The following is an 11,246-nucleotide window of genomic DNA, read 5'->3' on the forward strand; positions in this document are numbered from 1 at the left end:
GGGGGGGGTGTGTTCCTTTAAATTCCCTTCATTTCCCTTCATTTCCTGTCTCATACACATGACAGGAAGTGAGAGGAAATCTCTAATGCAAGAGTGATTAGTGACAACCAAGGACACTGTCTGAATGTAGTTTACATGTTCTCCCTGTGCTTGCGTGGGTTTCCTTCCACATTCTAAAGACATGCTGGAAGGTTAATTGTCTCTGGTCTAAATTGGCCCTGTATGTGTGTATATGGATCCTTAGATTGTAAGCTCCTTGGGGACAGGGACTGATGAGAATTTATGGTTACAGGTTCTCTTTAATCACTTTAATTCTATAGAAATGCCTGTAAGGATTAAATGAATAAGTAGAAATAAAATGGAGCTATGGGAGGTCTGCCATTGCTGACCTTCTCCTGAAGCTGCTATTTGTGCAGCTGCAGTGCTGACCCACTTGCTTCAAGTTAGTGGTTTGAAGGAAAGAAGCAAGCGCGGGCAAGGGCGGCCTCCATGTTTCTTTTAAAGTGTATTTCCACTTTTGGAGTCAGTTGTGAGGAAACTTCACTCTATGATCACACAGCATAACGAAAAATCATTAAAAAAAAATACATTTCTTATCTTTTAGATGCTTCTTTGGTGGAGGTCTTTGTGCAGGTTCCCGGCTGCTCTGAGCAGTTTAAAAGTAAAAGTGGAGGGACAGATGGTTGGACAGACTGAGCTTCTTCTCATTAACATTCAATGCTTCTAAGTCTTTAACCCTTTGTTGGGGCAGACAGCGTTCAGATCCAGTTTACAAATGATAATGGGATCTGCCAGCTCAGTACAGACAGGGTTCATTAAATATAATTCCCACAGCCCCCTCCTTAACATGACATGTGGGGGGAGGGGGGTTACCTAGGTAGGGCTTGTAAGCAAGTATTAGGGTCTTAGGTGAGTTCTCCGATGTGAATAGGAACATGTAAGAAATAGAAAGAAGATGTGATGCCAATTTGGCTGCAAAAGTGGAAGTTCTCCTTGTGCAGTTTATGGACTCAGGCCGTGTATCTGATACGAAGCTGTGACTGCAGATACATAAGAATGAGGAACTAACCCGACGTTGTTGTTTTTAGATTTATGACCGTGGTGATATGTAACGACTTTCCTTTGCATACCTGACAGTCCTGCACCTTGTCACGAAAGGAAAGAGCTAGACCAGGGGTAGGCAACCTGGGCACTCCAGTTGTGGAACTACAAGTCCCATGAGGCATTGCAAGACTCTGACAGCCACAGGCATGACTCCCAGAGGCAGAGACATGATGAGATTTGTAGTTTTACCACAGCTGCAGTGCTGAGGTTGCCTATGCCCGGGTTAGAGGTCACCCAGGGTTCTCACACATACAGGTTGCGGGGCTCCCGGGGTGCATGTTTCATATGGAGAACACTGGCTTTTCAGTGTGGTCCAGGATTGGTAAATCATGGTCAGGGTCCTGGAACCTGGAGGGTTGGTAGAGACTTGGGTGAGATGGAGGCTACAACCCTGGGACCATGCTTTGGTGTTGACCAGGGCCCTTTGATTATGCACAGCCCCTTATGGTATGGGTGCTGGCTAGTGTTCAGGGCTTCACCAGGGGGACAGAGGAGATCTCTGCCCAGGAGTTAGGGTGGAGGCCAGTGCACTAGGGAGCTGCAAGGTGTGTACAGAGAGTGCAGGTCGGCACGGTGTCAGGAGGACACACACAGGGGCCTAAGGCCAGAGCAAGACCAGGAGGCTGAATGGATGTTTTTTTGTGAAGATAAATATTGGGCAACCCCACTGAGGGAAACTGCATTGTGTTTTGAGAAATGTTTGTTAATAAACGTGGGCGAGGAAGCCCTCCGAAGAAGAATAAAACAAGTGGATGAGTTTTTAACGCTCTACTATATGAAGCTAGTGCTCACACATGGCGGCAGGTCACAGTATTTTTGCGGAGGGCTTTTTGGTTCCCTTTACCCCCCTCCCATTATATTCTGCCTGGCTATTATCCAGTATGCTGTAGATCCGCGGTTCTCAACTGGTGGGTTACGACCCAAAAGTGGGTTGCAAACCCGTGTTCAGTGGGTCGCTGCATGCCCTCCACTGCGCTAAGCGAGATGCTCCTCTGCCTCCCCCTAGCACAGCACCGTCAGTTCTCATGCCGAGCAGCCATTCAAAATATGCTGCCTGGTGCTGAATTTCATCTTTAGGTGGGGTGGGCTGGGGGTATGGCTGCAAGGAAGCTCCATCCATATGTGCATTGCTTACAGCTTTCTCGCGTGCCCTGTATAGGTGCCTAAGAGGAAGACGTCACCAGCACTCCAACAACCATAATAACAGCAATTAGATGCTCATTTATTGACAGATGCTGTCTCTCATTGACAAGCGCTTTTGGGGCCACACAGGGTCCCCTTCATCAGGCTCAGTGCTGTTATTATCGTTGTTGGAGTGCTGGTGACGTCTTCCTTTTTGTCTACGTGTGACGGCGCCACCCGCAGTCATTTCGAGCACCCGTCTTTTTTTGGGGCGTCCCAGGAAGGAGTGCGGCAAGTTTTCTTTTTTCTTACGCCTGTATAGGTGTCTGGACCGGAGTGATGTCACATTCTGGCGCCCGGCAGCTCTACAGGGCGCACAAGGGAGCTGTACAAGCAATGCACATATGGATGGAGCTCCGTCACAGCACAGCAGCCCACACTGGACCCCAGGCTGAGGATCTACTCCAGTTCTCGTAAGGTAGGGAGGCTGGGTGGATCTTAAAAAACAAAACACTTTTTTTTGGGAAGTGTATGTGTGCAAGAATGTCTGTCGGTGTTTTTGAGGGGCCTCTCACACTAGTACAGTCTGTTAATCGCAGGGTCCCGTGTGATTAATGCGCTGTACCACACAATTGCACCTATTGTGCATTCTGGTGTGGGAGATGTGTTGCCATTCATTTAAAGGAGAACTATGGGGTTAAGGCTTTTCCCCATAGTTCTCAGGGTAACGGGAGGACACAAACTACCGTCCTCCCGTCACCCTAGGCTCAGTATACTGCGAGCTGTAGCTCGCGGTATACTGAGACGCCGCAGCTGAAGCGGATCCCGACAATCGTGCCGGGATCCGCCCAGCTGCGTGACTGACAGCTGGCTCTGCCTATCTAGAGGCATAGCCGGCTGTAGCCGTCCCCTCCCCCGTCCGTTCCGCCAGTCAGCGCTGGCGGATCGGAGCGGGGAGAAGGGAATCCAGCCTCTCCCCTGTCACGGCAGAGAGCCGTGACAGGATCGAGAGGTGAGCGAACGCCGGTATGTGTTCGCTCACCTCCCCATCTACTGAGCCGACCTGTGACAGTCTCATTGTCACAGGTCGGCTAGAACTATGAGGTGAGTGAAAAGCACTCACCTCATAGTTCTCTTTTTAAATGGCACCCCAAGCGCACCTCCCGCTCACAGTTCGATGGTCCACACCTAACCTGCAATGCCGTGTGTTCCAGTGCGGTGACCTAGGATAAATGTGGGTCCTGAGGTTACACAGGTTGAGAACCACTGGCGTGGTTCATTGTGGATGCTGATCTCTAGGGGTTTGTCCTGTGAGTATACATGTTCAGTGGACTTCTAATAATAGTTTTATCTATTTGCATGTTGACAGAGAGGGATTTCCTGCCTTGGAAGCCAGTTATCTGAAAAGACTCTAAAACTGCCATTGCTGCTGTTCAGTGACAGAGCTCACCCATAAACCAGTCCCAAGGCAGAGCTGTCCTGCAGATCCTGCACACACTTATCAATAGGGCCCTTTGCTTTCTTTATCTGATGCTGCAGGGAGGACAGTTAGTGAATCCGCAGTGCCATGAGGAACATAAAACAATATAATGCCGAGTATAAAGTATAACTAAAGGCAAAACATTTTTTTAGTTTTGGGTAGACTGGTGAGGTGTTAGAACCCCCTGTCAGGTTTTTATTGATGTCTGTGTTGTGCAAGGCAGGGGTAGCCAAACTCTGGCCTTCCAGCTGTGGTGGAACTACAAATCCCATGAGGCATTGCAAGATTCTCACAGCCACAGACATGACTCCTGGAGAGAGATGCATCATGGGATTTGTAGTTTCACCACAGCTGGAGGGCCGGAGTTTGGCTACCCCTGCTGTAAGGCAAAGTTGTTATAGAGAAGCAACCTTTACTCCCCCTTACAATTTTGTTCTCCCTTCTTGGCATGACCACTTGCTTGTCCTCACTAAACATACTCACATAGCAGCAGGAAGGAAAGCATGCCCCAAAAAAGGTCAAGTGCCCAAGACGTCTGCAGTAAGTCCAGTGGCATCTGGGTAATTCTTCAGTTAGGAGAGTTTTATGGGATGACACATTGACATATAAAACACTCCTAACAGGTTTCATGGCACCAGCTTGCCACTTCCTCTGGAGGTGTGATGAGACACTTGCTGAGATGCAGCAGCGTCTCCTGATATGTTTACTTGTGTCTCATCACACCCTCCTGAGGAAGTGGCCAGCTGGAGCTACGAAACGCGTTAAGAGTGTTTTATATGTTTATGTATCATCCAATAAATATCTCCTAACCTGAGAAATACCCAGATGCCACTGGTCTTACTTCAGGCACCTCTGCTACTTTAACTTTGTGGGACATCCTTTCCTTACTCCTGGTACAACATATCAGGCCCTCCCACCTACAAAGCTTCGAACCACCAAACACGCACTCCAACGAGCATTGAGTGCGACCGGACCTGACAACCGACACACAGCCCGACGAGCATTAAGTACGACCGGACCAGACACACAACAAGCATTGAATGCGACCGGACCTGACACCCGACACACAGCCCGACGAGCATTAAGTACGACCGGACCAGACACACAACAAGCATTGAATGCGACCGGACCAGACACCCGAAACCCAGCACGACGAGCATTGAGTGCAACCGGACCAGACACCCGACACACACCCAGACGAGCATTAAGTACGACTGGATCAGACACCCAACAAGCATTGAATGCGACCGGACCAGACACCCGACACACAGCCCGACGAGCATTGACCAGACCAGACACCCAACACACACCTAGATGAGCATTAAGTACGACCGGACCAGGCACCCAACACACAGCCAGACAAGCATTGAGTGCGGCCGGACCATACACCTAACACATACCCCGACGAGCATTAAGTTCAACCGGTCCAGACACCCAACACATACCCCGACAAGCATTGAATGTGACCGGATCAGGCACCCAACACACACCCAGACCAGCATTGAGTATTGAGACACCTGACACACACCCAGACGAGTAACAATTGCGACCTCTGCACAGGGACAGAAATATTCCCCACGCACCTACGTCGTCTGGTTGCTCGATATCTGGAGGTGTGATGAGACACTAGCTGACATGCAGCAGCGTCTCCTGATATGTTTACTTGCATCTCAGCAAGTGTCTCATCACACCCTCCTGAGGAAGTGGCCAGCTGGAGCTACGAAACGCAGTAAGAGTGTTTTATATGTTTATGTATCGTCCAATAAAAATCTCCTAACTGGAGAAATACCCGGATGCCACTGGTCCCTAACAGGATGTCCCGCTTCCACCTCTATGTGACTATCGGTCATCTATCCCACAAAAATCTACTTGAAATATATCTCCCCATATGATCTAAGCTACTACACATAATCGCTTCAACTCCATCGCAGCACATTCCTTCTAATATCATTAGGGGGCTGGCTGTCTTTTCCCGGTACTGGCGGCCGTCCCCTGATGACGCACCATGGCGAATGCGCAGTGTAGCGGAGATTGCCCGCAGCCTCTGTTCCAGGAAATTTCAGGCAGAGGCATCATTCATTCTAGATCAGAAAGCCAGAAGTGCCGGGCGAGGACCCCCAAATAAGCTATTTCTAATAATAATAAAAAACAAAATCCATATGCAGCTGTCACTTGGGGTGGGTGGAATGATGGGGAGTCTTTAAATAGGGTGCAGGTGCGCTTTAAGAGGTGTTCTTCAAAGTCTCTCTGCAGACAGAAATTTGCCCTCATAGATAAAATAATCCTCAGAAAGGCAAATTGGCGAGCTGCAATTCTAGAAATCACCTCCAGATGGCAGAAGTGAGATATGCAGTTTAGGAACCACCATTACATTGTATAGGCGAGTGTGTGCTTGTTATATGGATTGGTTCTAAAATGTGAACTGTTTGTTCCCTCAGACACAGGTCTGTACACCTATGGAGATGTGTCGGATGACTGTGGGGAGCTGTTTCCGCCCGGATTTAATTCCTACCCTCTGCACTTGGTATGTAGCCGTTCTGACATGTTTTAAATGTCCTTTCCGGTTCTTGTTGTCTATATCATGTCTTCTGTGTCCGCAGTACGACAGCCAGATGGATGTGGAGTCATGTTCCGTGTCCTCGTCTCTGGATGAGATTCACAGCGTGAACTTGTCAGGTAAGATGAGTTATGTAACACCATATAGAGCTCATAGTGAGAATAATGACAATGTTTTATTAAAGGACCGCATGCATGAAACTAAACGCCACTTGTAGTATTCACAGGCGTACAAGTGAATCCCCAAATCTGTGTAGAGATTAATAGAAAACCCCCAGATATCGCTGCAATCCTCAGTCACAAGATGTCCTCAGTCTTCAGGGTTGAATGACGCCTACGTCCCATAATTTATTTCACTGAGAGGTGTTTTTTTAACATCAGTGTCTAGGATCATGCTCGTAAGGACTTTATAACTGGGGCAAGACCCTTGTTTGATGGAGGAGAAGTGAGAAGAGAGAACTTGTCTTGGGAAGGTAAAACAAGGCTGTGAAAAATCTATCACAGCCTGACATACCCCCAGCTACCACTAGAGGGAGACTCAAGATTAGCTGGACAGACGCAGGCAGGCAGGTACAAAACTTGCATACAGTCTGGTGCATTCTAAGGGCCTGTTCACATGAGATCAGGTCCTGATCAGCAGACGTGGAGCTGCTGATGCAGTGCGTTTTTGGCCGCGTTTTTTTGGTGGAGTGGGGCTGTTACTATGTTAGCTGCAACGCAGTGCGTTTTTGACGCGTTTGCGTATCCGTTCCGTTTCCGGACCTGACAAAATGTGACATGCAGTATTTTTTCTGTCGTAAGCTGAACGGACTGCGCACGTGAGAACTGGAGCCCATAAAACACATAGGGATACATTGGGATGCATTTTGAGTGCAGCAGCGTACGGAGCCGGTTAGCACACAAAACGGACGTCTTGTGAACAGGCCCTAAGGGTTGTGTAGCAGCTGATTCCCCTAAGCTATCCTGTGAGCTGGTATCCTTGTGCACTTTCACCTTTCCCACTGCAACAACACACACCAGATCCATAACTTGCATACAGTCTGGTGCATTCTAAGGGTTGTGTGGCAGCTGATTCCCCAAAGCTATCCTGTGAGCTGGTATCCTTGTGCACTTTCACCTTTCCCATTGCAACCACACACAACCAGATCCATAACTTGCATACAATCTGGTGCATTCTTAGGGTTGTGTAGCAGCTGATTCCCCAAAGCTGTCCTGTGAGCTGGAATCCTTGTGCACTTCAGGGGTGTGGAAATTTTGGAAAAAACTACTTGTCCAAGGACTAAAGGGGGGCCGAATCTACTTGTCCCTCATGACAATCTACTTGTCCTGATACAAAAAAAATAATTTTAACCAAAACTGTGTTTAGCACCCATAACTTGCATACGGTCTGGTGCATTCTAAGGGTTGTGTAGCAGCCAAGTGAGTCCCCGGCTATCCTGTGAGCTGGTATCCTTGCACACTTTCACCTTTGACACTGCTACTAGACTCATGACTTAGAGTAACTTTCCACCGCTTGCAGTTTGTCAGCTGACTGGTCTGCTAGACAAACATACATGCCGAGCACACGGGCACCAGTAATATAATGCAATCATCTCTCTAGTAGCTATGAATTTTGTATATTTAACATCTCTAGGAGGGCAGTGTAATGTAAAAATAATTGAATAGTTGTTTGTTTTTTATTACAACGTGCATAATTATTAAAATCTGTCTTAATATCAGCTTCCTGTCTTTATATTAGCTTCTCTCCGGCACTTCCTTTGGGAGAAGGACTGAGCTAGTCAGGGCTCAATTACTTTGCAGCAGGAGAGAGCACAGGGATGATCTCATCAGTGCTGCTGCTTCTCCATTGTCCAATCAGAGGCTAGAGAGAAGAAGATGGGCGAGTACCATTACCATGATATCTCTTGGGAGGTGCTGCTGAAAGGTGCACATGGAGAATATTTGCAGAAATAACTGGAACGAAGGACATATGATATAGATCCCAAGATTTTATTTTGGCTGGAGTTTTGCTTTCAAGCATTCATTTAATTAGGATTGCTCTTTCGTGAAGATGTTCCTGTAGATTTCTCTGATCTGCAATGTATTACATCTAACAAGACAAGACATGTTCATCCTAACAGCCGGTCTTATTGCAGTTATTACCTTTTTGTAGTGCAAGGGAGAAAATGAATCCAGTTATTGGTTTGCTAGGGGCAGCAACAGTATCTCTAGTAGGGCTGCAACAAATAATCGATTATAAGAATAGTTGGGGGAGAGAAAACGAGAGAGATTTTTAATTCAACCAGTCGATTAGTTGAGAAAATAATCGGGCAACTAATCGATTATGGAAATAATCGTTAGCTGCAGCCCAAAAATCTTGGTCTCCAGTTTTAATGGGCATCCCTATAATTCTTCTCTTTCCACCCCATAAACATAATTTCTGTGTGTTGATAAGTAATATGCAAACAATGGTTGACCTACAAATACATTGGCCAGTCTGATGGAATGCTGTCATATCACAATCTGATTTCTGTCTCTTTAGATTTTTTAGTAAAGGCAGAACCAGCGTCTCCCTTTTCTTCATCGTCGTGTGACTCTTCATCCTCCTGTGATGGTCTGTACACGGTGAGTACAACCCAGTCCTGCAACCATCAGTCCTGCAACCATCAGTCCTGCAACCACACTAGTCCTTCCTGTTCAGTTATTCACCCTTATCAGATCTTTCTACTGTATTATATTATTATTTTTGTAAATTGTTTCCTTTAGAGATTTCCTAAAGCTGAAGTGTAGCTTCCTTCCCCTGTTTCCCCTCTACACCTGATCAACATGCAATTAAAACTTTCGTTTTGCAAGAGATGCTTTCCTGACATTGACCTCTTGTTGTACTGCTCACCCATTGTTAATGTCGTTGCTTGTCTCTGTTATACACAGCCATCCTTAGGAGGGGTCGGGACCTCTGTGAAAGTAGAGCTGCCACCATCTCCCCAGTGTCCAGCCTTGGAGACCCCTACAACCCCCTGCGGCACATTACAGATAACTCTCCTCCCCGTCTCCCCAGCCACAGGTGAGGGTCTGTGTGTTTTTGTTGTGGTAGTGCTGAGAATGAGAATGTGTATTAGTGAAGTATATATTTTTTCTACCATCAGTGAGATGACTGCCATGTTGCTGCTTTCATACTATTTTTAGACAGGGTTAGATCTGCCATTCAGCATATTACTTTAACTCAAAGAGGACCTGTATTGGGCAAAAGCTGTGTGCATAAAGACAAGAAAAGAACTAGTACCCAGTATTGCCTGTGGTCTCCCGGCATCTGATCTTTTCCTCACTAATGACTTATCATGCCTTGTTATGCACTGTCTCTCTGAGCTGAGGCGGCCATTTTGGTAGACAGAGCTTTGCTTCCTCATATCAGATCTTCCAGCAAGGAGAACATTGAGCAGCGGAGTAGTGACATCACAAAGTCTCACTCCAAGTCTCCTGAGATTAGCAGTTAGAGGCAATAGTGCCTTAGATCTCACACTGCAGATATACAGCAATGAGGCTGTAGGTACAGGAGTACCCAGGCACTCTGACATACCCAACGCACTGCTATTTTTCAGGCAAAATTCAAGACAAAGGGTACATTTTTTATGGTACTGCCTCTGTATGGAGGTGGCCACTTTGGTAGAGACAGGACTTTGCTTCTTTATGTCAGAACTGATCACTGGTGGGGGGAAATGTAAGAAGCAGCAGGATTGGTAGCGAATGCACAGGTCCACAGAATTAAAAGAGAACTATGGGGTAACCTTTTTTCCTCCATAGTTCTCTTTAGGGTGACTAGAGGACATATACTAACGTCCTTCCGTGACCCAAAACTTAGTATATAGTGGGCTGTTGCTCGCTATATGCTGAGAACCCTGCAGCTGGGACAGATCCAGACAATACTGTTGAGATCTACCCAGCTGGCTGATTGACAGCAGGCTCTGCCTATCTAGAGGCAGAGCCAGCCATGCCCATGCTGTCCGACCCTCCAGTCAGCGCTGGAGAATTGGAGAGGGGGAATCCCTGCAGGGAGCGGTGACTGACAGTATGTTTTTGCTGACTTCCCGATTTAATAGAGCCGACGTCTGACAGTTTCAGTGTCACACGTCGGCTCGAATTATGAGGATGAGTGGAAATCACTCACCTCATAGTTCTCCTTTTTAATAAGGTAGAATATAATAAAACGTGTAGAATTGATAACAACTTTTCTCCACTCGAATCAAAACTTTAAAAAAAATGTAGGTTATAAATAATTATCGGAATCATCTCCACCTAAAAGCCTGGTTATCACAAAACAAAAAAACATCTCTTATAGAGTAATTATGACAAAAATTATAATCCCGTTATAGGCCCACAGCTGAAATGTGAAGATAGTTCTAGGGCCTGGCTAATGGGTGGACATGCTTACTATGGAGGAAGTGATGAAGAAAATGATCCATGCAGGTTATGTGAGGGGGGGGGGGGGCAGACCCATATGACTCCTTTTAGGGAGACATTGCTTTCCATTGCCTTCTCATGATGCCATTTTGTGATCTGTGTGGATGAAGGATAAGGGAAGATCGTGTGATACATAGACATCTAAGTCCCCATTCACACACACGTGCATGCATGCAAACGTGTTTTTGACCATCTGTGATGTCCTTGTATCTGCTTCCTGTTTGTTCTGTGAGGTGTCTTGTGCTATTGGAGCTCCCAATCCAGAAAAAAAACGCACCCAATTTCTTCCCAGGCATTCTAGCTGCTTGGCACAGTTCTTGTATTTGGTGTCACTGGGGTCATAGAGGTTCTTGTGGAGCCTTGCCATGCAGATTCAAGTCTCTACATCCAGCATGGACACTCTTGAATCCTACATTTATTTCAGAGGCCTTAGGCTGCTAGGAGGAGGTGGTTGTTAGAAGCAGAAACACACTCGTACGCTTGTGTTGGACATTTTCAGGTGTTCCCATTGAAGTCTGTAGGACCAAAAAAACAAAATTCCTCCCCC

At 46.8% G+C, this 11,246-nt stretch overlaps 1 protein-coding gene across 1 annotated transcript in view; it reads left to right on the plus strand.

Annotated features, from left to right (window-relative positions):
* The window catches only part of ATF6B (activating transcription factor 6 beta), a 33,645-nt gene that overhangs the window by 3,227 nt on the left and 19,172 nt on the right, over positions 1-11,246 (plus strand). The window contains exons 3-6 of the mRNA XM_018555853.1: positions 6,145-6,230; positions 6,307-6,382; positions 8,784-8,866; positions 9,173-9,305. Coding sequence (XP_018411355.1) covers positions 6,145-6,230; positions 6,307-6,382; positions 8,784-8,866; positions 9,173-9,305 — 378 coding nt within the window. The remainder of the gene's footprint in view (positions 1-6,144; positions 6,231-6,306; positions 6,383-8,783; positions 8,867-9,172; positions 9,306-11,246) is intronic.

This window comes from Nanorana parkeri, unplaced genomic scaffold (genome assembly GCF_000935625.1).
Source record: "Nanorana parkeri isolate BGI_ZX_2015 unplaced genomic scaffold, ASM93562v1 scaffold215, whole genome shotgun sequence".
NCBI lineage: Eukaryota > Metazoa > Chordata > Amphibia > Anura > Dicroglossidae > Nanorana > Nanorana parkeri.